The 26,998-nt window shown below is 45.1% G+C and overlaps 1 protein-coding gene across 1 annotated transcript in view; it reads left to right on the forward strand.

The window, feature by feature from the left end:
• The window catches only part of AR (androgen receptor), a 214,257-nt gene extending 195,625 nt beyond the window's left edge, over positions 1-18,632 (forward strand). Inside the window, exons 6-8 of the mRNA XM_063142096.1 lie at positions 6,291-6,421; positions 6,666-6,823; positions 12,624-18,632. Of these exons, the coding sequence (XP_062998166.1) occupies positions 6,291-6,421; positions 6,666-6,823; positions 12,624-12,779 (445 nt within the window). The 3' untranslated portion in view covers positions 12,780-18,632. The remainder of the gene's footprint in view (positions 1-6,290; positions 6,422-6,665; positions 6,824-12,623) is intronic.
• Positions 18,633-26,998: the final 8,366 nt, after the last annotated feature.

The following is a 26,998-nucleotide window of genomic DNA, read 5'->3' on the forward strand; positions in this document are numbered from 1 at the left end:
ATGATGAAAGCTCTCCTGATTTCACATACCACTGGATGTTACAGCCCTTGAGTGAGTAACATGTCTATGTGAAATAGTTTAACTATTGATCCATCTAACCCAGCACTGCTTTCGGACATGCTTTAACTAGAGATGCCAACCTGGGGCCTTCTGCATGCAATGAGGTACCTGTATCATTGAGCTGTGGTCCCTCTCAGCCCAAAGGAAGAGCCTTCCACCTCCTGAGCAGGGCTTCCAGAAGGATTCAAATCAGCAACCATGTCAGAAATGAGAGCTGGAATTCATTTCCAAGATTCACCTGAAAGCAAAGTTCTAGGCCTGGCAAGCAGTAAATGTTATCTGAGACACCATTTGAAAAGCAAGCCTTTCCAAGATCTGATAACTGTCCGTCTTGTCAGGATATATATGGAAGGCTTAGTAATTTACAAGGTAGCTCTGCCACCCACCCACCCACCCCCACCAGGACATCTCTCCATATGAGGCTTTTCCCACACTAAAATGGTTGTAGAAATTAGGGCTAGAAGGAAGGAGGAAGAACTTAAGGGGGGTTTGTTATTTGTGGAAGAGGGGTCAATATGTCCCTTAGATCTTGTTTGCCCACAACTAATAAACACACAAAGATATTGAAATAAAAGAAGAGGCCCGTTGCATTCTGCTTGCTGCTGTGACTTTACCCATCACTCTCACTTTGTTCAGGTGTTAATGGGCTAAACTAAGAATAGCATTTTATGACACATTAGGGAGAGGGGCAGCAGCTCCAGGGGCTTCTCTGAAAAACGATCTGTAGCATGATGTTAATTCTGCTAACTTGATCTCTATCGCACACCTGCCGCTCTCTTTGCCTTTTCTCGAGATATGCATGTTTAGAATATTCTATTGTGAAATCTCCGAGCAGCTGCACAAGCAGACACAGCCTGAGTCTCTCATTCCTTGAGCAGTCCTAGGATGGTACACAAAGCTCCTCATGAGTCCATAGTTGGAGTGGGAGTTGTGCAAAGCCTCTTGTAAAAGGGAGGGGGCGCACTTTAGAAGCAGCATATCTGATGGTGTGCCAACTCTGGCACCCATCCCGGATGAACAGCACTCTTGGAATGCTCTGGAGGTTAATTTGGCAGGCCATAAATCCTGAATCCACCAAGCATTGGTAGATACAGGTGTCTTCTCAGAAGGAGGTTTCGTCCGTTTCCTTCTTTGAAATACAACATTCTCCATTCCTCTTCATGGTGCCTGCAGACATCTAAGTTCTCAGGTTGGAGTCACCAGTAGCAGTACATACTCTATTTATTTTTAAAATGTTATATTTTAATAGAGCTTAAGTAGAGCTTAAGTAGAGCTTAAGGCAGCTAACAACAATAATGCAGACACAATAAAATGTAATCAGATACAGTAAAATGGCCAAATAAAAAGTAAAAAACATAAAAGAAAACAAGCAGCTTTTAAAAAACTACTAAAATTCAACCAAAGCATATTTTATGGGGCAAAGTCAAATGTATTTGCTTCCCAATAGAAGGTCACCAGCAAGGGGCTAGCTGGATCTCCTTGGCAAGGCGTTCCTAAACCTGGGAGCTGCTACCAAGAGGGCCTTCTCTCAGGTTACCACCAAAAGTGCATCAGATGTCGGTGGAACAGAAGGGCCTCTCTTGAGGACTCCCCCATAAGAGCCAGGCAGGCTGTTGTGGGAGAAAGCGGTCTTTCAGATAGCCTGCTCCCAAGTCATGTCGGGCTTTGCATGTCACAAGGAGCACTTTGAATTGTTCCCAGATACAGACCAGCAGCCAGTCAGACGCTTTGAACATGGGAGTCACGTGTTCCATGTAACTGGCTTCAGCATTCTGAACTAACTGCTGTTTCTGAACACTCTTCCCAGGCAGCCCCAAGTAGAGTGTGCTGTAGTCCAAACAGTAGATGTAATTAAGGCAGTGTGTCTCCATGGCGAGTTCCAACATTTCCAAGGATAGGCACAGTTGGCGCACTGTCCTTAACTCTTGGTCACTGCCGAAACATGAGCACCCAGGTTCAGGTTGAATCTTTCCTCCTGAGTGTTCAAGGGCAATGCAGCCTCTTCTAGCCCACTACTCACATAAGACACTAATTCAGAACTTGAACAGCTTCCTTGGATTTAGATCAGGGATGTTCAACTGCCAGGGATTCCAGAGCCAATTTCCATCTATGGACCTGCCCGGGCACCACACCTCTGCTACCGCCAGAATTTGGCAGCACAGTGAGCGGCAACAATGCAATCAGCAGTTTGCTGCCAAAATTAGGTGGTGTAACACAACAGGAGGTCTAAAGCATCACCGAAATTTGGCAGCAAACCAAATTTGGCAGTTGTGCTGCTGCTACTTCCATTGAGGGCTGCCTAGAGCCCACACAAACGTGTTGCCTAGCCTTGAGTTGGATGAATGAATGAATGAATGAATGAATATATTTTATTACGGTCATTGACCAATACCAACAGTACATTTAACAAACACTCTATACAAAATATGTTAACACATTAAAACTACCAACATCTAGAGAGTCAGAGTTCAAAACAATTATATCAACAAATCCATCTAAAATCACAGAGTACACTCAGGGGCTAAAAAGGTACGGCATGTTATTGCAATTGCACAAAATTTAGCTACTTTATTGGTAATATAGGGAATCTTATCAGAGAGTAATAAGGAAATATAAAATTTTGCAGTTCTACCCGGGTATTTATATAAAATAGGTAGAATAAGATCATTCCTAAGATCCCGATAAAAAGAACAGTATAAAAGTACATGCCTCACCATTTCAACATCCCCGTTATTACAGGGGCATAGGCGGTCTTGGAATGGTATTCCCTGGAATCTCCCCTCCAAACTTGGAGGGCAGAACATCAAATCTGGCCGAAGTAAAAGCTTTTCTATAATTTGGGTAAGTCAGATTAGTCAGATAAGCACTTGACTCAAAGGTCTTATTTCTTAAGGGACTGGCATAAGACAATGAGCTGACATGCTCTTGCAGTACAATATCCCAGATTCTCTGTTTGACAGTTGCTTTGGCATTTGAATAGCCTAAAGCTATTAAAGCGTTGGGAGAAAATCCCAATAGAGATAACTCCTTACCCAAATACTTTTTCCATTTCGATTGAAAGGAGTCCAACAATATCAAAGGAGCCAACCCAACTGGTAAGAATGTAAGTTTCAACCAATAATTTATCATATGCAATTTGGTACGGGCTTCAATGGGAATTAGACCAGCCTCTAGCCTCAAAGCAGCATTGGACACACAATGAGGTATTGAAAATATTGAGTTGGATGAGAAGGAGAGATAGAGCTGGGTGTCTAAGAGCTCTTGCTCTTATTTATTTATTGCATTTCTATACCGCCCAATAGCCGAAGATCTCTGGGCGGTTCACAAAGCTCTCTGGGTGGCTCTTTGACTCTCTTGGGGGTGGGGGGAAGTAAAACACCACATTTTGGAATGCTTCCTAACAGAGGGTGCAAAGGGTTTCTGTGCCCAGAATGCTAGCATAGACCTACACTGCACCCACCAGGGATCCGTGCGGTGCACTACACATGACAAAGGAGCATAGACAGCAGCCTTCAACTGAGTCAGGCCATGGGCCATCTACTTTCAAACATGACTCTTCCCTAACCCTACTTTGGGGTGCCATGGATTGGACCCAGGGGTTTTGTACTTTTGAACAAATATGTTCAATGAAATTCAGTTATCCTTCAAAATTAGCACTTCTCCAAATTTTGCAATAGAGTTCTCCAATCAAAAGATCCACACCAAAATTCATAAGTTAGATGCACACCATTAAAATGCATTATACTAGGAAAATTCCAAGCAAGTATGTATATATTAGGGGATATTGCATACAAAATGCAGGTATTCGGAGAAATGTGTACAAAAATGCATACAAAATTTCATGCAGCCTTTTTAAATAGAAAATAAAACTTCAACGTTCAATAAGAACAGAATTTAAAATTAGAAAAATTCCCAAAGTTCAAGATATACAAAACTTAGGGCATCATTTCCTCAGTGTGTGTGTTTTAAGAAATCTGTGTCTGCACTTGAATTCCTTTCTTGCTAAGTTCTGTTTTATCATTTTTAAACAGCATAAAAGTGATGTATATATCCCTGAATACAGCCAGTCAGTGAAAGAAATAAATCAAAAACCCAACCAACCATCTAGCTTTGTCTACATCAACAAGGCTGGCCCAAGACAGTTTTCCGCTTGAGGCAAAGGACTTCCGCTTAAAGATGCTGGCTGGAGTACCAGCTCAACATTACTTCAACACTGCCTTCTACCATCCCTGAGGCTTGCTTAGGGGAGTGTAGGGCAGGCTGTGTGGCACACACAGCATCCTCCTCCAACATCCTGCAGCATCTGCCATCCGAGGCAACTCTGCCTAATGGTAGGGCCAGCCCTGTAAGCTGAGGCCCACCCAGTGGTGGGTCTCTATTGGTGGAAATCTCTACTTGGAAAGGCTGGCTTGATGCCCACTCTGATGGAATTTTGACAACAGGCAAAGAACATTTTTATTTTCCCAGGCCTCTTCCCTCTCACTTTGATCTGTTCTGCAGATGGAAAGTAGAATATAATGGACTTTCAGGTGGGGGAAATTACTTTTAAATGGAGAAGTAACTACATATCATTTTCTGTGGTGGCAAGTGTGCTTCTCCTCTTTTTTGAACTTGGCTGTGGGATTGGCAGGCTGGCTGTCATTTTGAAGATGGCGCAGAGAAGAAGTGAGAAGTAACTACGTGGTAGTTCCCTTCTCACTTCCTCTCTACTCCATTTTTAAAAGGGCAGCTGGGCTCTAGTCAAGCCACAGCTTAGTCAAGCTACAGCCCAGAGCAACAGCTTGACTTTTTAAAAGTTATAAAAGGAGGCAGGGGGAACCTCTGCAAAGCGCTGCCCTGGTGAATACAATCTAACTGCTTTTGGCTCTACACTGGCTTCTTGCCCACCCACATCTGGGATTGCATCAGATAGACTCAAAACCTTGTGTATTTCATGCTCACACTGTGCAAATGAAAAAATGGTACTGAATGCAGAATTTGGGTGCTACATGCCAACCTTTCCCCTCCTACTTGAGCAGTGTTTCCAATGGCAAAGGGGTGGGCTTGAGTGGCTTTCTATATCTAGCAAAAATGGAATGGATTGTGCAAAGTCAAGGTTGTTTCATTTGCCTAATTTCTATGGGTTGCAAAATTCCTTAGATTTTGTAGCACTGGGCATGCACAGCTCTGGATGTGCTTTTCTTGCAGGAAGAAGCCCATCTGTTCTTTGAACTTTACTTTATCCACATCCTGGAAAATGGTGTGAGGTTGTCCTCTGCTTGCCTCTGCCCGCCTGTCACCACACAACCCTTGTGTATCCTTGCAATGTCCAGAGAACAAATTCTGCATCTTCTTCTATCCTGGTATTGGTAGCTCACATATCCAATCACAGATAGAAATGCAAATATTGAACATCAGACATTACAAGGAAATATGAAGAATAAGAAGCACATCCAAAGCCACTTCCATCATGGTCATCATCATCACCACTGCTGTTGAAATTCTACACCTCCCAGCCCTGCAGCTTGCCTTTTTCACAAAGTTCTCTTTGTCTTCAGCAACTTCCTTTCCATACTCAACCCTCTAAATCCTTTGTCTGTCAGAAAATGCTTGTCCACAGGCTTGGGATCCTCCCTGCTCACTCAACTTTCTACTTAACCTGATGAGTTAATTATGCAGAAAATATGCACACAGCTCAGTGAACAATAAAACCAACAGAGATAAATTTTAACTTGAAGAAGAGAAACTGCTTGTTTTGATATTAATTTACCAACGTGGAATGTTAGCAGAGTAGCATCAAAAGAATTAGTTGTCTAATATTATCCTTCTCATTACTAGCTCACCAAACAGTGAACCTGGAGGGAGGGGAGGGTGGTGGGTCTTCTGGAGTCATGGAATAAGGTTCAGTAGGGGATACTGCTGTAGGAGTAGTCAAAGGTTACTGCTGTAGGAGTAGTCAAAGATTAGCCCCAGGGAGGGGTTTGACAGATTACATCGTCATAGGCCTGAAGCGGCCACTTCTGATTCCATGCACCGGACAGTCTCGTTGTCTTGCTTAACTGTTGCAAATCGTTGGGAGTGATATTTTTGCAAGAGGTCATGCACACCTTAGAATTTCACATTCTGGAATGGTCTCCTTCCTTGCTTTGAGGCTGTACTGCCATCTAGACTGAAACATAGATACATTATGATTTTACATTATGATTAGCTGGTTTTCTTTTACCTTCCCTGTTGACATCTCTTCCTCTTAGGTACCGGATGCACAAATCAAGGATGTACAGCCAGTGTGTGAGGATGCGACATCTGTCTCAAGAATTTGGATGGCTTCAAATCACTCCCCAAGAATTTCTCTGCATGAAAGCTCTGCTCCTCTTCAGTATTAGTAAGCAGCAGCATTTTCATATGAGTTCCCCCCCTCTTCCCCCCTTTCAGTTAGTTGCATTCATATGAATCATCATCTCTTTGCACTACTGACAGTTATGCCTTAACCTAACTAGGCTCCAAAGTCAATTCTCTTCTTTTTCTTCCCACTGAAGAGAGAGGGCCCCATACATGTCTGTCCTCGCTTCACGACGCCCCCTTCTTTGCTTCTGTACATTGTTGTTTCGTTCTTCTTTGTGATCCAGTTCCAGTGGACGGCCTGAAAAATCAGAAGTTCTTCGATGAACTTCGGATGAACTACATAAAGGAACTCGATCGTATCATTGCCTGCAAGAGGAAGAATCCCACATCCTGCTCTCGACGTTTCTACCAGCTCACCAAGCTCCTTGACTCTGTGCAGCCGGTAAGTTGGAGAAAAGGATGGCCACACAGATGCAAAGCTCTTGTAGAATCTGCTTAGGCTGAGATTTCTCTTAAACATGGGGCACGGGGGGAGGGAAGCACAAATAGCGACCAAGGTGTGAAAAGCGCTGGAGTCCGTTTTGGAAAAGTTGCTGAGTGGAATTGTACCTGCAAGGAAACGAAGGCACATTAGGAGATCTGAAGGCTTTCCGCTCCAAACAACCTGCATATCCCCAAACGCTTGACAAATTATTTCCTACCATTCAGATACTTAATTTTAAAAAAAGGCAGCAAGAAACTTACAGGACGTCAGAGTTAGGAATAAATGTAGTGGAACTCTCCTGGGTGGTTTAAGTAAGTGATCTGTGCAATGCACTGCAGAAAAACTGAGGAGAGAAGATGTAAAGCAAACAACCTGCTCTTTGCCCCCTTCCCCTGAGTGACTGCGTGAAGCTCACCAGTGATGCCGTGTGGCCTACTTGACCAAACTCTCCTCTTTCGGGGCCAGAGGAGCCTGAACATACTATCCAGACTGTCCCCCGGATGTAGGGAGTGTGTTCAGGCCCCTTGCTCCCTTTCCTTCGAAGGTTTGCGGAACGGGTGCATTGCCCTGTCATTTCAACTCCATTCTCCACAGGCCCTCCAAGAAAGTGGGCTGCTGCTGGCCAGGGCCTTCGTCTCACTGAAAGAGCATGCGCTCAGTCCTCTCATGGGCATCCAGCTCTGGACAAGCCAGGGAAGGTGGATGCGTAAACGGCTCATCGACACAAGCAAGTCAGATTCACTTTGAGGAAAGAGTCCCAGTCTCCTCTGGTGTTGATTTTTCCTCTCAACGTTAATCTGAGAAATGTTACCTCATTGCAACTGTGGCCTTTTTTTAAAAAAATTGCACAGTGTCAGATCATTCCATTTTCATTCCACCATAGTTTGGCAAGGCAGCATTGCATCTGCTTCGCCACACCTGAGACCATTCCTTTGTGCTGCCCGCCATTTAGGCTGTCAGAAAACCCTTTGACATATAAAACAGACAGTTGCAGGATTCTGTCCTATGCTGTCCTATGCTAGCAGCACACGAGAGAAGAGGTCTTCACATGAACTCCTCTCTGCATTCCATGTGTACAAGCTCTTTGGAGGTACGTCTGTATTTCGTGAATTTCCAGCAGACATCCATCAGCAGAGGTGGTGAGCGCTGCTGGCAGTGAGCAGGATTAACCTGTGTAGTCTGCAGACAGGGATCCAAATTTAGCCCTACTTGGAGTAGGGCCATTGAACTCAATTGAACTTAAGTTTATCTAACTTAAATCCTGTTGATTTCAATGGGACTACTCTAAGTAGGACTAAACCAGGATCCAATGTGTGGGGTGGCACAGTTCTCTAGGGCACGGGAAGCTAGCTTCACTTTGGGATGCCACTGAAAAAGGAGCAAAGACTGGCATGGCCCAGGGCTGTGGGAGATTTCATCACCCTGATTGCACCCCTTTTCTTTCTCCCACACATTCAGTCCTATGGGAAAAAATAAACACTGCAATTAGGGAGAAGATTGCAAGGGGTTAAAACCCAGCCACAGATACCAATCACAAGCCTGTGGAGGGAGTGGTGCTGTGTTATTGCTCATATTACTATTGCTCCACATTTTTGTTAGCAACTTGCTAGCTAAGTGACTTGCAAAAAAAAAGAAAAGAAAAATACAATCAAATATAAAATGGAATTCAATTAAAATTAATATAGAAAACTGCAGCAATAGAACATCAACATTCTGGCTGCTTCAGAAGCTGGGGCTAGTGCTGGACGCAGCAGCTCGGCTGTTATCAGAAGCTGCCTCTTTCCAGCATGTAACTCCCTTGCTGAGGGAACTGCACTGGCTGCCTATTGGCTGCCGAGCCAGGTTTAAGGTTTTGGTACTAGTGTACAAAGCCCTAAACAACTTGGGACCAGGATATCTGACCAGGATACCCGCGAACCTGCCCAGCCACTGAGGTCATCAGAGGTCATGCTCCTGGTGGTTCCACATGGACCTTTGGCCCAATTGGAGTCCACCAGGAGAAGAGCCTTTAGTATAGTGGCCCTTTCTCTGTGGAACTCCCTGCCCCTGGAGGTCAGGCAGGCACCAACGCTAGGCTACTTCCGGCGCCTCCTGAAAACAACTCTGTTTCAAGAAGCCTTCCTCAATTGACTAGCCACTGTTTTTCTTGTTCCTTTGTTTTTAAATTGAACAATTTTAACTTGCTGTTTTAAATCTTCTTTCTTTTTACTGTTTTATTCCTATGTTCACCGCTCCAGAATCTGTTTTAGATATGGAATGGTATATAAATATTGTAAATAAATAAATGAATAAATAAATAAAATATGAATTAAAAACAATAGTTTTAAATGGCAATTTAAAATCAGCAGACCATAACAGACCAAGTATTAAGAGCTAGTTGCAATTTAAAAGTTGTTTTCAGATGCCACATCCCAAAGTGAAGACAAAGAGACCCTCTGGCTAATCAGCACTGGTAGGCATTCCAAGTCTCCTGTAGCCATCCCACCTGATTTATTATTCATTTATTACATGATCTCATGTAATGTAATGATAGGGTGACACGCAGAACCTCTGAGGCTGATCTCAAGGCTGGGCAGGTTCAAGTTGGAGCAGGCAATTCCTGCCGGATCTCGGTTTTCAGTCATTCAGAGCGTCATCAGACGGGGGGAAATCATGTTTCCTTACTGACGCTCCCCCCCCCCCCCCCGGTTCTGTCCACCGATACTTTCTCTTTCTTCACACAGGGGAAGAAAGAAGAAGTAAACAAAGACCACGTGGCCCATTCAGTGGCCGTTTTTATTGTGTCGCTTTTCCTGCACACAACAAGAAATGGCGGCACATTCAGTTTCAAAAAACAAATCAAATTTAAAGGGTTGTGAGTTTTTTGTGACGGAAAGAAGGCAAGAAGGAGTGGAAGACACATAGGAAGCGCACAACGTCAAAAGGACCCACGAACATCCATAACTGTGATAAAATGCTCGTCTGATGTCACTCTTAGAAAGGCCATAGCTCAGTGGCAAAGCAGGTGCTTTGCCTGGGGAATGCCCAGCATCTCCTGGCATGGCTGAGAAACGTCCCTCTCTGAAATCCTGAAGATCCACTGTCAGTCAGCAGTGAGCTGGAGGGACCAAGGGCCTGGTTCCATATAAAGCGACCTTCCTTTGCATACAAGCATCGGTGATTCTTCCACACATGCTCCACCCTAGTATAATAATAGGTGTTCAGCTAGGCACTTTCTCCTTGCAGCTTAATCACCATGAGCAGCAACTGAACCTCAGGAAGTCTAACTGTAAACTTTAATTCAATTGATAACTGTTTAAATTCATACTACGCAGTTTGTTGAAGCTTCTGACGTGCGGAAGATCCCTGCTTCAATCCCCATCTTCTCCAGGCAGGCAGAGCTGGGAACAATCCCTGCCTGGAATCCTGGAGAGCCGCGGCGGCCCGTCAGTATCAGTAATACTGGGCTAGAAGGACCAACGGCCTTGAGAGGGGGTTGTTTCAGTCAGGAACTCCAACTCCAGGGGATTGTTTCACTCAGGAAAATGGATAAAAAGGGTTAATCTCCCTTTCCCAATCCAACATCACCTCTAGCAGAAAACTCTGTGTGTGTAAGAGGAAAGCAATGCTGCTGTTTTAATTTAGTAAAATTACTCCTCACTCAGTACATATTTTCCTAAAGGCTGGTTATAGTTTGGACAGAACAGAAGCCAGGAGCAATTGGTTCAGAAGCCCATTCTCCAAATTATACACAGAGCAATACTGCAAAAGTGGAGCTCATGTTATAGATATAGCAGATAAATAGATAAAATTGTACCCAGCTGCATCACTACGGTGGGACCTTTCACATTTGACTGCTCCCCACTCCTGCATAAATCTTACACTCAGAAAACTTGCATCTAGTAGCAGGCTAAACAAAAAGACTAATAAACTAATATATGCAGGGAGTGTTTTTTTCAATGTGAGGGAACATTCAGTCATGTGATTCCTAACCGACACTCTCTCCAGGAACAGTTTTATCATGTAGACCACCTGTCTGTCCCATTGAAAACAATGGAACGGTTCTTTGTCATGCCTACGGCTGCTTCCAGATGAGTAACTCCTAGAGCTTATAAATCTTTTTTCATCTGCTGCAAGCTACAAGCAGAATTGCAATTGACTTGCCACACTATTGCACTTTTTCTGTATGTTCATCCTGCTGTGTTCCATCCACACCAGTGGGTTGCCATAACTGTTGTGGGTGTGTTATGGAAAGGCCCAATTCACCTACACCTGCCATTTAGAAAAAAAAATCAATATTCCCAATGATTCTTTAAAAAAAGAAAAGAAAAACCCACACAATTTATTTATGAAGTATGTCATCGTACACGTTTACGTGTGACTGCCAATTACTACCTGTGAAATGCGAAAACATGTTTGTTTTGGATTGCAAGTGTTTAATTAGGAACAAAAAAGTCATATTGTTAAAATAGTGGTGACTAGAAAAGTTTTCTTTTTATTAATTAGAGTTATAGTCCTGTAACATTCTTTCATTTAAGCAGTGTTTCACTTATAGTTTAATATTTTAAATATGTAGCTAAAAGGGCATTTTAGCACTGATTAAAACCTTTTTAAAATGGACATGATTATAAAATATGCCCACAAGGTTATAGTGAGCACCTCCTGGGCTCTGGTCGGCTCACTGGCCATGTCAAAACCATGTCTCTGGGGGAAGAAGAAAAAAGCAGAACATCCATGCCAGGGACTTCTACACCTTTCAAATGTGCTGCGAAGCTTCACTCTTTCTCAAAAAAAGAAGAAAAAAGCTAGACTTCAGGTGGCAAGGAAAAAGAAGCACCACAGGGAGGAAGGCACAGGAGGATTCGATGCAGGTGACAGGCAGTGTGGTGTGCATGAAAAGGCGTGGGCATTCCACACACAAAACACCTCGTTAAATGGTGGTGGTGGTGATGATGGGCCTCAAGGCAGCGTTACAGAAATTGAAACGTATGAAGTTAAATCCCATTCTGCTTGTGGGACTTGGGGCTAAACACGAGGTTGTGCCTCAGCCACGTTTATCATCGGCCTGTGGCCACTTCTCCCCTTGCAAAGCATCTTTGGGAGAAAGTCATTTACATTGCAGAAGGGGCCAGGAGAGCAATAAATACCGTTCTGGAAGCCCAGGAGGGAGGGATGCAGCTGCAAGGGGAATGAGGTAGCTGGCAGGGGGCAGGTTGAGAACCCCCTCCTTGCCACTCCTCCAGGGCAAAAGCCCTTTTCTGAGAAGCACCATTGGGGTATTGCAGCTGGAGTAGGCCATGGAAGTTGACTCATGCCCACAAAAGCAAGGAATATCTTCTTCTTTTTCCTTTTTAGCCCCATCTTTTTAATATTGGTCCCAGATCAGCAGGGGAGGCGCAATGATGAGGTCAGGTCCCCTTGTTGGGCTCTGCTTCCCATGCAGCTGTTCAAAATGTGGCAGCCCTGTTTTCCAACAGCAAATGTTATACCCTGGATGCCTGGAAAAGAAGATATCCCCACAACAGAAGCACTGCCTGGAGGAACGAGGTCTGGATCCAGGGGAACAACTGTGCATTTACTTTCATTTGAAAATAAAATTCACCTAGAAAATCTGCTCAATTCTCCCACAATGCCTCACTGCCACCTAGCGGTTCCCCAGAGCAGGAGGCCACTTGCATGTGTGTTTTCCATGGCCCACAGGAACGTTTGTCGGGCAAGAGTGGATTCACTTTTGAATATGAATGGTCGTAACCTCCGTTTTGCTTTTTCTCTTCCCTAGATCGCCAGAGAGCTGCATCAGTTTACATTTGACCTCTTAGTGAAGTCGCACATGGTCAGTGTGGACTATCCAGAAATGATGGCTGAGATCATCTCAGTGCAAGTCCCAAAGATCCTCTCTGGGAAAGTGAAGCCCATCTACTTCCACACACAGTGATGGAGAGAGGCGGAGGGAGGCCTCATGGCCAAGGCCCAGGTGCCATCGCCTGCCTGGTATCTCTGCACTATGCACTGCAGTGCCTTGGAATACTGTATGCTATGAAGATATACAGTCATAACAAATAACTCCCTGCTGGGGTTTCTTTCAGTTTGGATTTTCCCTTTTTCCCGGGCTACCATTCGAGTGGCGTGTTGTCTGCTCTGGTGTTTGCCTATTTTGAATAGCTCGTTACGTGTGTGAATCCTGGCTGCCCCCCTCCCCCCCCTCTTTCTTTCGGTGTTGTGGCCTCTGTGCCAAGCGGTACTTGTTTACGTTCTTGCGCTTGTGCATTTCCACAGTGGCTTTTGTGGCATGGCGCCACCACGGGAACCGCTCGTTTTTGAAACACACACGTCCACCTCCTTTTGGTTGTCGTCCGTGCTGTTGTTTATTTCATTCTCTTTTTAAAAAACAAACCCAGGATGACAAGCAGGTTGTTAAACTTAAATACTGGGGTTGGGGGAGAACTTCATATTGGGATGTGGTGATTTCCTGTACTGTTTTGAGCAGCTCTGCCTTTATGTTTTTCAACTGGGCCAATCTCTCCAAGATGCAGGAGAAATTCTGTAGTGTGTCCAAAGCAGAAAGTGAGAGATGTGAATTCTGTACCTCAAAACAGACAGAAAAAAATGTAAAATAAATATGATTGCAAAAAAGAAGAAGGAAGGAAGGCATGTTGCCATAGCTGCGGGCATCACACAGATTCAGATCCCCCAAGAGTGCGCCTGTGCAAAGTGGGCAGTATTTCTGCATGCCAAGAAGCCCTCTCCCTGTTCTTGCTCTGACTATGCACGGAGAGCCGCCATGTTCTTGTTGCTCAGACTGTTGACATGAGCATCAGCCCAGCCAGCCCACTGGCTCAAACACACCCGCAGTGCTGTGTAGCACCCTGCCTCGATGTTTATGCTGGTAGATTTGCATTTCCACTTGCTTTGGAGGTGCTTACAGCAGCTTTTATTTAACACAAAGTGCCCAATCCATACGGTGGTTCTTGTGTTCATAAAAATGACACAAACATTAAGAAGGGCTGGAGGTTCTTCTCACCTTCCCAATGCCCTGAGATTACAGGGGGCTGTTTTACAAGGGTGTTTTTTCTCCTTCTGTGGACCATGAGCCAAAACTAAAAAACTTGCCCAATGAATGTGAACACATTCCAGTTTTGAGCATTTCCTTCTTCATGTTGAGAAAGATGCTCTCCTCTTGAGAATGCAGCCCTTTGGTTCTCGGTGCTGTCCGTCCCACGGTCCATCTGGCGCGCTCCTCGCCTGCACCGCCAGCCTCAGATGCCTCCTCTTAGCTCTGCCTCCCACTTAACGTAGCTCACCAGAGGCATCTAAAGACCTTCTTGTGTGACTTGTTCTTTCTGAATGTGGCAGATGAAGGTCCCAGAAGCAAAGCAAAGCAGAAAATCTGGGCCTTTGGACTTACTGAGAAACTGCACATTCCATTGGGGAATGTTTTTTTAATGACATCTAATTCCTGGCGCATTATTGTACATTGTAAAGAGAACATTTACAGGGGCCCTTCTCTTTCCTGTGATTTTTGTTAGAGTGTAGTAGAGACTGATATTTGCCAAAAGGATCATGGAACCAAGCCCCCAAAACTTTGTTGTGAAAAGCCATCCCTTTTTCTCATCAAGCTGTGCTAGAATCCATGCAGCCACTGACCCTAGAATCTCACAGGTTGACACAAGAATTCTAAGCTGCCATCTTGGAACAGTCAGGATTATTTCAGAAAGAAATATATGTGGGTAGCTTTGTAGGAGAGAAAAAACATGATTTGGGTCATGCTTTGGACTTCTCAATTGAATGTGTGAAAGGTCCACTGGTTTTCAGAAGAATGCCATCCGCAATTGCCTTGTCCCCTTCCCCATACCCCCACCTCATGAGTCCCCTCTTCTAAGCTCATCCTGCCATCTCTGGAGTATAACAGCCAATTGTTTAGCCTATTTGATTTCTATAAAGTTGGATAAGAATTGTTATGTGCCATCTCACCATCTCCAGGTACTGATATTTGAAGATGGCTTGCTTAAAGTTTGGCCTGTTCAATGAAAATTACCCATTTCTGTGGCTTCGAAGGATCTTGTGTATCAGCAGAAGTACCTCAGGATTCAAATTTATGCTTTGTAGAGATGCAATGTTAAAATCGCCCCCAAAATCCAGTGCACCCCAACCCCACCGTAGTGATATGGTTTGGCTGATTTTTCCCAGTGATATCATCCATTTCTTTGTTGAATTATGTTTGGAAGGGTGGTGGTTGTTTTTAATATTGAAGCTGTTTAGGAGCTGCACTTCTTTTGGAAGGAGAGTTGACTCAAAGTCTTCTTTTTTTTCATATTGTAATGTTGAGAATGCTGCGAAAGGGTTTGCCTTGTCCCAACCTTGCTCAGGCTACCTCAAGAGATGGTAGATAACTTGGAAGTGACAATGCAGCACTTTTTCCATGAATGTAATGCCTGACTTTGGATACTTGGTGTGGGAACAGACCTTTCTGCATTCAGCAGAAGTACTTAAAATTTCTTTCCACTCTGAAGTACCCACATCTTTAAATCTAATTTTGATTTACTATTTTTCATGCCAATACGGTGGAGGAGCCTTTGCTTATTGCAGCCCATGAGGGTCTTTGCATCATGACTGTGTTTTGAAGAATGTCTGAAAGGTCATTTCAAAACACCTGTAATGAATAACATGTAAATATAGGGGTGGCGGGAGTGGTGGTGGTGGTGGTGGGTTAAGTATTTACTTTCTTTGGTTTATATACAGTGTGCAGTAAAGAGAAGCAGCTTGAGAAATGCCAAAAACATTGACAATGTTGTAGCCATCAATCCTTATTTTTATTATGCATTTTATGCATTATTATAATTATGCTTTTAAAAAAAAAAGTGTACTTACGCTTGAGTACATTCTGCTCTGCCATGTGAAAGTTGCCCTTCTTAACACAACACAGGTAGTTTAGTCATTTCATTGTTCTGGTTTTCCCTTAAACTCATAGGGTTGCGAACAGACCACTATCTCCTCTTCTCCACTCTTCTTCTGACAAAATGACTGTGCGGGGAGGGGAGGGCAGGGTGAGGGAATACACTCAGCATTTCCTGATGCTGTTGCATGCCTGATTAAGAAGAATGTAGCCGGTATTTGTTAGTTCATGGTAAACATGGCCATGCATCACACCCTCCCCAGCACATCCAAATGATCTGTTTCATGTGACTCTTAACAAGGCACAAGCCCACATCTTTAGAGGCACACATCACACTTCCTTCACAATTAATTGTGTTTACTGGGACGTACGAGTGTGTGCAAAAAAAATGTGTAAAGTGTTAATTGTCCCTTAACTTTATTCTGTTTCTGATCGTTGTCCAAAGTCTGCTTCGGTTTTGTGAAAGCAGAATAAGAATGTTGCTTGAAGACACTTGAACAAAATTCCTATTGAATTTTTGCTAATTGGATAGAAACAAAGAAAGGACTCATATATTTGCTTCTAGTTGTGGGTACAACCTTTGATGACAACATTCCTCTATCATAGAGTTGTTGGAGGGAGGGTGTTTTAAAATTCTGGACTTTCTGCACTAAAAGATGCCTTATTTGTTATTTATTTCCGTCCCTCCTTTTCCTATTATTCTGCCCAAAATTATCCCAGGAGTTACCTTTTGTATGAAGCACCTTCTACGAGTTAAGCTATTTGTGTTGTTCACTTGCAGCAGTTTTTACCCAAAGAATGCATTGGTAGTATTATTACCAAAGAATGTTCATTTAAAATGGGGGAAAAAAAAAATTTCAGGCCTTGTTTCTCTACAATACAGCACCGGGAAAAATGTGATCAGTAGGGAGGGGGAAGCTCATTTTTACCTTTTCTGCTCTTGTATGTTTTTTGAAATCTGATGGTGTTCACCGGCATGTTGGATTCAGTTGCTAAGTTTGATATATCTAGAGCTCCAGAAGATCTCTACTGTAGAGGGGGTTGAACTTTGGTTTAAACGAACACAGTTTGCACTAGGGAGTAACAAAGAGAATGTCCTGTTTATGCTGCCATCTGATGGCACTGAAGCACCTCTACCCAGGTGACAGGTAGGGTGTGTGTGGGGGAAATCCTTTGTTACCATATAGTGTGTTGGTTTCTACAGGACACCCTTATTTTGGGATGCATACAAAAGCTGGAAGGCAGGAGATTATGTGCTATTTTAATAACCAACTTAGAGCGCAATCATACGGCCGTAGAATCATTCATTTTCTTGGCTCTGAATTCAGAACCAGGGCTCTGACCTTGGAGCCCAGAAACCACTCTCCTTGCTCTGTTGTAGCTGATGTGGTTCTCATCATGCCGGGCAGATCTCCACACTCAGAACAGGAGTGTGGAGAGATGGAAAAGGGAGAAGTCCCGGGGGTGGGAAGCTGCCTGGCAGACAGGCGTAATCATGTATCCAGGCAAAAATGCAGGGTGATGGCCAGAGCACTGAGGCCAGGATCGCCTCCATGTTCTGGCCACCTTGCATTGCATACTAGGCAGCCTCCAACTTCAGGGGCTGCTGGCTATCGAGATGGGAGAGCGCCTTTACCTAATGTTTGCCCCCTTTGCTCTGCAACCTTCTCATTTGCATGTGGGAACGCTTGCACCTTGAAGCAAAACAAAAGATGTCTGGGATGGATTGGGGGGGGGCAGTAGCAGGGAGATTCCACTGGCCTTATTGGTCTTGCTGAAAGAGTAGCAATCTTGGGCTTTAGTTACAGACCATGCCAGAAGGTGCTACCATGAAGCCTGCAGAGCATTTTCAATCAGTTTTGGAGAGGTTCCATAAAAATTGTGGCACATTTTTAGACAACCCCCCACCCCCGGAGCATTGTTAATCCATCTATGTATTTCTTTTTTAAAAAAACGAAGTCTTCATATACATAAGGATGTGGTTTTGTTTCATTGTTGTTGTTGTTGTTGTTGTTGGGTTTGTTTTTGTTATATGTTAGGTGCGGAAATCACCTAACAACGCCCACAGTAGGTAGGTGGGTTGTGAAACAAGGTAAATGGAATTGTAGAGTTTTCCATTGTCTTAATGTAGCCAAATAAGCTTGCGACGGTAACAAAATATCAAAACCAGCAGAACAGCTGAAATGTATAACACTTTAGTAAATGGCAGGAGGGCGGGGTGGGGGGTTGTTCTCAGCTTTGAGGGACACTACAGGGGTGTTTAAAAACTATAGGTGAATAAAAGCCTGCTTCTTTTGCTCTGTCTCCTGCCAGCTCCATTAGGCACTCTTTGTCCTGGCCTGGAGTGTCCCTACAGGAAGGACCGTGCCTTCTTTCAGCCAGTTGCCTTTAACTAATTGTGCCAAAACAGCAACAACTAATGTTTTTTTCTGCTGAAAGCAATGGGGGAACTTGGTGCTGACTTTATAGGGGCTGGCATGAGACACCCACAGACAAAACACAGAATCACACACATTGATGGAGACGTTGGGTGCAACTCACCAGGTGTCCTTGAAATAGTGTGTGGCATTGCATGAGAAACGTTCCTCAGTGAATTGTACACTTCAGAAACAAAAAGAATTGCAAAGACGACCCAACTCCAATTCAGAGGGTTTCTGATAAACCAAGTGGGGAGGAAGAGTTAAACAGTTTAATATGAAGAAAGTTAAAGACAGATGTAAAAGCTTTTGTTTCTGACTTAGTCCATGGCTGGTTTCAAGGGAGAGGTCTCAGCTATCACTGGACACCAGGGCAAATTTCATGCTGTAATTCAGTTGTCTTTTTTCTTCTTTTTGTAATCTTGGATTCTATTGTCGCTTCAAATACAATAAAAAGGCAAAACTTTGGTCGTTGGAACATATTTGTGTGCATCTGGTTGGTTGTTTTTCTTTTTTCCTTGCAGGCATTTGGAAAATGAGTTCCACTGACAGGGCATGGGGGAGTGAAGCAGTTGCAATGGCACCTAACGGGGATGAAACTTAATAAATGACGTTTTAAGACAGAGCAGGAAATGACAGCTGTTGCATGTAGATCACCAGCTCTTTACACTGGAAAATCTCCACGAGCATTCAGAGAGCCATTGGATCCCATCAGGCTCCTGGGACAGACCATCCAAATGGGTCCCCCACCCTTGCAGGATGGGAGTAACACTGATTTCAAGTCCCACATGGATGTGGTCCAACCATGACAATGGGGTTACTTACCCCCTCCCCCCATTTTCAGATTACTCAACCCACCACTTGGAGCAAAAACCAAATCAAGGGTATGCCCTGTTCATGTGTTGGGCCTGTGAAAAACTGAGACAGACCCGTGGTTGTCATGGAGGCCATGAAGTCCCAAGCCAGAGCTCCAGAGATGGCCATGGTGTGGAGGACCTTCCTTGGTTCCTCCAACACCACACTCGAGATCACCTCCACCAGCTCGGTCAGGGAGAATGCTGGGCAGCAGGGTGGGTGGTACACCAGTAGCATCCCCAATCTGTCTCTATGACCCATCACCAGGTGCAGCCCCGCGAGGCCTGCGTCAAGGTGGAGTGGCTTCTTGGTGATAGAGACGGAGGTTCTGTGAACTATGGCGACTCCACCACCACCAGCCCCGGCCCTCCTGTCTTTAGGTGGATACAGAGAAGCAAACTTACACAGCTGTCACACTTGGACACATGGTTCCTGCCCCACCTGAGTCATGCCCTAGGCACAGCCCCTATAGCCTCCTGAGCTGCCCCACAGCAGAGGGGAAAGGGCAGACATGTAACTTATCTACTAGTCTTCCTTGGCTTCACACTATGCTTGTTCTTTGTGTCATACTTTTAACATGGTTTCTCTCCCCCCACCCCAATATTTGGGCCTTTTTTGTCTCAAAAATATGAAAATCATGAATGGTGAAAATCTGCTCACTGCATCACTGAATCACAATGGGAAGTTTGGTTGATCAAATGATATTGAAGCAGCAAATCTTTAAAATTTTGAATTTGCCTTTTTGGGGTCTGTCTTCTTGACTTTGTCTTTGCCTCATGGTGGTTCTAAATCCACACTGTGTTGGCTAGATGATGCAGCCACAGGTTTGAAGCTCCCTTCCCCGGGGCAAAGATGTGCAGCTGAATGTTGGGGACTTACCCTGATTTTTCCAGCCAGAGCAAGGCGGGCCCAGCTCTTCTGCTGGTCTGTCCTCACTTGTGCCGCTCTGGGCAGAAGGCAACCTCCTATTGGTTGCCAGAATCTGGGGGAGGGGGAGGGAAGGGCCTGGTGAGTCTAATGGCCACTAGAAAGCCTGTGCTGCCGCCACCATACACTACAGAGTGTATGGGGGGGGGGGGGGTTGGCAGCAGAGCCCCTTGGTTCAAGATGGCTGTTGAATTTTTCACTATTCTCAGTCTTTTTTTTTACCAAAATTTAATCCTACTTGCAGTAATTTGCATTAACTAATGTGCGTTAGTGATAATGCAAATTAGTGCAAATCCGCCCTGCCTCCCCCCCCCCCCCCGAAGTGGCTCAGAAGCAGCCCCTGCACTGCAAGATCTGCAGGTCAGATCCCTAGAAATCTGAATTCCTTGGAATCCATTGCAGAGTGCTACATGCTCCGGTTGAGTCCCTTCCCTTCTCATTGCGACTCACACTCCAACAGGGAGTGTGTGCAATGTCCAAAGGAGGCACCTGACTCGGCCCGCGTTGAAGGAGATGCTCCTGCAACCACTAGCCAAGCTCCTTCCCAACTTGCTCCTCCAAGTGGAGAGGGGCCGTAGCTCGGTGGTGGAGCACTTGCTTTGCATGCATGCAGAAGCCCCCAGGGCCAAACCCCTGGCTTCTTCAGGCAGGACTAGGAAAGAATCCTGCCTGCAATTCTGCCAGTCAGTACCGACAATGCTGGGCTAGATGGTATCAGGCAGCTTCCGATGTGTCAGTCAATAATTAAGGGAATTGTTATGCAGCCTGTGCTTTCTTATAATAATGTTTTCCATCCTTCTCCATCATCTAGCATACCATTAGGACTAGTGTATTAGAAAGGGCTATACTAACTGAGGCCCAGTCTACACCAAGCAGGATATTGCACTATGGAAGCGGTATATAAAAGGCAGGAGCCACACCGAGCAGGATATAGCAGTCTGAAAGCGGTGTATGGTCTGTGTCAATGGGCCCTACCACTATAAAGCAGTCGTGTGGCTCCTGCCTTTTATATACTGCTTTCATACAGCTTTCATAGTGCAATATCCTGTTTGGTGTAGATGAGGCCCGAGTCATTTTCCTCTTCTATAATGCATGTACAGATGTGTGTTTCGAGTATAAATTCTGCAACCAAACACCCCCATGTTTTTGGACTTTTAATGTGTATTTGAGTTAATTTCTCCATTTCAAGACTAGCGATTTCTCACTTTGCTCTGACTATAGTGCATAAATCTGTTGTGTGCACAACATTTCTCTGGTTAAAGCCCCATTTAGACCCACACTGGTACACACATGTACACACATAGGCTATGTGTGCGAGATGTGGAGGGCCATCGTCTTGATTGCACCTGAGTGCCCTCTTGGACCACTCTGCTCCCTGGTATCCTGGGGAGCTACGGACAATGCAACAGGTTGGACAACGGCTAGAGTCCAAATGGCGCAAGTCTTGAAGCAAAGATGACTGAGGGTTGCATAATCGTGCCTATTGCGAGGCGGTGCGAGCAACAAAGAAGACTTTCTTTACTGCCTCCATCACATTCTCAAGTAGCCGTCCAGAGGAGCTCTTTTGAGTGGTCTGGGGGTTGTTAACACTCTCCACAGCAAATGGGGCCCTGGTTCCCTCAAGGGCCCACTGTGATCTTTTTGCATCTCACTTTGAGGACAAAATCGCTTGTCTCCACAGCAAACTTGATGGTATTATTAGTGCAGTTCCAGTTGAAGTGACTGATAGCGCCATCCGCCCAATTTTGTGGGATCAGTTTCAGCTGCTGCGGCCTGATGATGTGGACAAGGTACTTGAAGCAATGTGACCGACCACATGCCCTCTCAATCCTTGTCCATCCTGCCTAATAAAAGCTAGCCGAGAGGGTTTGACTGGGTGGGTCTAGGGTGTGGTGAATGCTTCTCTATGGGAAGGGGTGGTCCCTGCCATCCTTAGAGGCAGTAGTACGACCACTTCTGAAGAAGCCCACCCTGGACCCAATGGTGTTAGACAATTATCACCCAGTTGCAAATGTCCCTTTCTTAGGGAAGGTATTGGAGAGGGTTGTGGTGGAACAATTGCAGGCACTCTTGGAGGACACTGATTATCTAGACCTATTTCAGTCTGGGTTTTGACCTGGTTATGGGACTGAATCAACCTTGGTCACCCTGATGATGACCTTTATTGAAAGAGAGGAACAGGGAGTGCAACCCTGATAATTCTGCTCGATCTCTCATCACCTTTTGATACCAATGACCATGGTATCCTCCTTGATCGACTCCGTGGGGTGGGCGTTGGAGGCTCAGTGTTATGGTGGTTCCAGTCCTACATGCAGGGTCGATTTCAGAGAATAACATTGGGTGACTATTCCTCAGCCCTTTGGCAATTGAGCTATGGGGTACTGCATTGTCCCCAATGTTGTTTACCATCTGCATGAAGCCATTGGGTGCTGTCATTAGGGGATCTGGATCAAAATGCCATCAGTATGCTGATGACACGCAGTTCTATCTCCCTGTGATATCTGAATCAGGAGAGGTTGTGCAAGTCTTAGATCAGCGCCTAGACTCCGTCATGGGATGGATAAGGGCCAATAAGCTGAAGTTGAATCCTAGCAAGACGGAAGCCCTGTGGGTGAGTGGTTCCCGAGTCTGAGAGAGAAAATAGTCCACACAAACCTTTATAGAATTCCTACGCATAGATTTTGGTTCTATTAGTGTAGCAGCTCATTGCAGTCATAACAAGATGCCTTTCCTCTCGTACCCTCACCCTCAGCTGGGTCCTCTATCTGGTCAATTTGCCTGAAACTTATTTCTTTTTCTAGGTGTCTTATGAACACATTTCTGCTCTGGCTTAATTATAAGACTGACCTCTGATCTCCAAGTAAAGAGAATATTGCATTTAGCAGACAAATTTTTAGTTCAAAGCACTGGATGTATTTTTGAAGACGGGTGTTAAATTAGACTAGGATGCTTCTAGCAGGAAACAAAAACAGCTCCACAAAGACAACCGCCAACTTTTCTACCATTGTTTGTTACATAATCAAATTTTAATTCCACAACTAAGAGAAGCCGGGGATGGGGGAGAGTTAAAATCCCAATGCACTCATGACTGAACAAAGCAAATTGCACAGCTTGGTGACATGTGGGCCACTTGTGGGAAGAAAAGCTGCTCCAAACTTTAATTTCCATCGCAACTGGAAGTGGAGTTCGTAAATACCACTGAACTGCCACACTATTCAGTGAAGTCAGCAGGTACAACTGTTCCAAAGCCCAGGCCTGACTGCCTGAAATCCATGAGCATCGATGAAGCCCTTTAGGAGCATTTTTGTGAAGCGTCAGCAAAGCTGTAGTTCACCAGTGATGTGGGCTGGCAATTCAAGAACTGAACTGCAAGAAGGTTTAGAAACAAGGAGGAGGGAGACTGGGAGCTCCATCACACCTACTTTTTTTTTTCCTGGTATGCACCCGTGATTTTGACCTCCATTTCATTAGCGGAGCAAACGTTGGTCCCTTTCACGACCGTCACTATACCAGTGAACTCTCTTCTCACTTGTTTGCTCTCCCGCTAATGCGCTCACCCCACCCCACCCCTTCTCCTTCCTCCTCAAATTCATTGGTTCCTGTCCGGTGATGGACATGGACACCTCCACTCGGGACCTGATTCATTTATTTACTAGCTGAGACACCCGGCATTGCTCAGCCCCACTAAGATATATGTAGGCCTATGAGGTAACTTTTAATACAATTATATTTGTTTATTTTTTTCCTCTCCCACATCATGACAACCCTGCAAGGTAGGCTGATGCAAGGCCTGTAAGGTAACTTTAAAATGATTTGAATGTTTCTTTTCTTTCTATCTCTCTCTCCCCCGACACATGGCTACTGACATAATTTTCCTTGTCCCCACAGAAAATGAAAACTACAACTCCCAGTATGCCTTTTGCCATGGTGCCCAACTTGCCCAATGGGAACCTTGCCACTGAGACTCATGGGAAGTGACGTCTGTCTGAGCTAGTCCACATTGCACTGTGCCATCGGTGTCCATACGTAGGCCATGAGGTGGCTAGCTGGCTGACTGACAGTTAGTTTGCTTGTTGCTGTTGCCAGTGGGTTCAGAGCTGCACCCTCCTCCTCTCCAGCTCCCGACGGTGGCCAGCGACTGCAGCACCTGGCCTGAGGTGCTCTCCCTTCAGGCTCAGGATGAGGAGCTGCTTCCAGATGATGGCCACCAAAGCCTGATAAGCCATACCCAAGGTATGCTGGGAGTTGTAGGACCCTGAATAACATGTTAAACTTTGAACCCCATCTGAGATGAGAGACAACTGGAGAGTGGGCCTTCTTAGTTGTGGCACCCTACTTATGGATTTGTTTTTCCCAGGCAGGCTTGCCTAGTGACTGCATTCATGGCTTTCCAGTGCCAAGTGTTTCTGCCCCCCTAAAGCCTTTTGACTTGATGAGATTTTTTATGCTGCATTTTTTCTGTTATAGCTAAACTACAATCTTCCCTCCTGCCCAAGGCATGCTGGGAGTTGTAGGTACAAGCCCAGCTCCCTAAACCACAACATTCCAAGACGGATGCAGGAATTACTGAATAAAGTTTATGAATATGATGTAAAAGCCTGACTATTACCATTGAAACAGAAGAGTGAATGGAGGAATGACTGATAGCTGAGGCTAGAATGGAACAGTGGGCAGGGTTAGTGGCAGTTGGAGGAAGTCAGGCAGAAGGAGAACAAAGAGAGTTAGCAAGAGGTCAGGAAAGTGGGAGCTGACTTAGGACTGAGAGAGAGCGACCTAGTGTGCTAACTCATACTTTATTTTAAATCAGCCACTCTACATGCCAGTACTACACCTCCCAGCATGCCTTTGGCAGCCCGCAGGTGCCTGTGTCCTCTGAGACATCCTTTTTTATTATTATCCTCTTGTTGCCAATGCTGCTCCTTGATAGAGCATCAAGGAGTAGCATCGCCAAGGATGGGAGGTAAGTGGCTGACAGTAGATGTGTCCAGTTCTGGCCAATCCTGCTGGGACTGCCTCAGCCTACGCTTCTCACCCACCAAGTGCTCCATCAGGAGCCTGTACTGAAGGGCTGGGGCCTGGCTGGGCACTTCCCCCTTTGTTGGGTCTGTTTCTGGGTAGACACAGAGTGCCTCCTCTTCCTCCCTCCCTCTTAAGGGCAAAGGCCGCACACTTGCTTCCCCTAGATTCTGAGAAACCAGCGATATCAGGATGGAGTGCCTTTGAGCATGTTTGACCCCTCAGAGTCACACTGCTGTGTCTAGTTATGATTTCAAAACCACACAGAGTTTGGGAGGAGGCAACGCAAATGGATGCAGCCTATGTGGGTTGTTTCCTTTTATGTGGAATTGGGTTGACTGCTCAAGACCAGCCTTAGGAGTTGGGGGTGTGAAAGACAGGCAGCAGCAACCTGCCCATGCACTCATAATGGCCACCAAAGGCCAGTAAGTCTGGCCTCCCGCCCAAGGCATGCTGGGAGTTCTGCCCAAGGCATACTGGGGGTTGTAGGTGTAAGCCTTGGTTTTTATTAAATTCTTTTAGAATACATTAAACTCCCAATTCTGTGTTTTTAGATTTTTCTGGTACATTGTACAACCATGCCCAATTTCAATTTTCTAACTGATCTGGAAGTGGGTAAATATTTCCGGACATACATCACACACACATACTTTCGGCTTTATAGGTAGAGATACAGAGCGTTCCTAACATTGGAGTGATCACAATGGTTAAAGTTTGGGGAGTCACAAGCAGAACTTCCATATGTCGCAGAAGTCGCCAAACTGTTTGGGAGGCTTGTGGGGGTGCAGGGAGGACTTTAAGCCAAGCACAGAGTCCACCTGACAGCACATGGGTAACTTTCTTTGCCACCTCTTTGATTAACGTCAAGCTAGTTTCCCAACGTTCACACACTTTCCCCCATGCCTTGTTGGAAAAGCTTCACCAAGGCTGCCCCCATCCCCTTCTTCGGCGTTTAATGATCTCAGCGTATTGCCTGTTTTTATGCTCCACGCCTCAATCATTTTATCTCCTCTCTCCCAATCCCAATTAATAACACTTAACAACATAGTTGTTGGACCCAGCAGAAGAATTGTTGTAAACCGCCCAGAGAGCTTTGGCTGGGGGGCAGTATATAAATGTAATAAAATAAATAAATAAATAAGAATCTCTTTCTCTTTCCTGCATCTCGGCACATCTTCCCAATTGCCCTTGATCCAAGGCCAGTTTGTTCTTCCCAGCCAAAGTCTCAATGAAACAATTATCAACTCCATCACACCTACTTTCCCCCCATGATATGCATCAGCAAAGTAAAGGATAAAAGTTCCCTCCATAAATGCACAGGGTAGATTAACACAGAATCAGAGGTGGGTGGGTATTTATGGGGGCGAAATGGTTTAAAGGGGGGAATTGAAAAAATCCTTTAAAAAAATCAATGGATGAAGGGATCTGCTTCAAACTAGGCATGCCTAAAGCCCTAATTAAGAGCTATCATGCCAATTCCATCTCTTTAACTTTAAAAATGAGGGAGCTGTAAGTATTTTGGAGCCGGGAAAATCCATTCAACTGACTCAAGCCCATTCATTCAACACAGCATGCTGGAGAAGGAGAACTCCCCTGCCCTCCTTTTTCATCAGCAAGACATCCCTTCAAAGCACACCTCCCCAACAAAGGACATAGCACAAGGATGGCAATACACGGGGGTGGAAGGGAGCTTTAATCCCACATGGAGGAAATAAACCAGACTTACCCTACTGTAGGAAAACACGAAAAATGGAGGGGAAGAGGTGGGGTGACTGCAGGACATGGGCGACCATATACTACATCTGTACCACTAGGTGTAGTATAGTAAGGGGCATGATGTCATGTGAGTACTGTGCTGCAAACTAGCAAACCAGGCATGTCAAGAGTGCGATAAAACGCTGGTGTGATGGCACTCTGTCACACAGTATGAATATAATGAGGTGTTGGCTGCCTGAGGCAGAATAGCAAATGATGCATGCACACACACACACCCCTTCCCTAGTTCATGTCATGGTGTGTAAGCCAGTCAAGTTATTTTAGCACTAG

Source organism: Elgaria multicarinata, chromosome 15 (genome assembly GCF_023053635.1).
Source record: "Elgaria multicarinata webbii isolate HBS135686 ecotype San Diego chromosome 15, rElgMul1.1.pri, whole genome shotgun sequence".
Taxonomy (NCBI): Eukaryota; Metazoa; Chordata; class Lepidosauria; order Squamata; family Anguidae; genus Elgaria; species Elgaria multicarinata.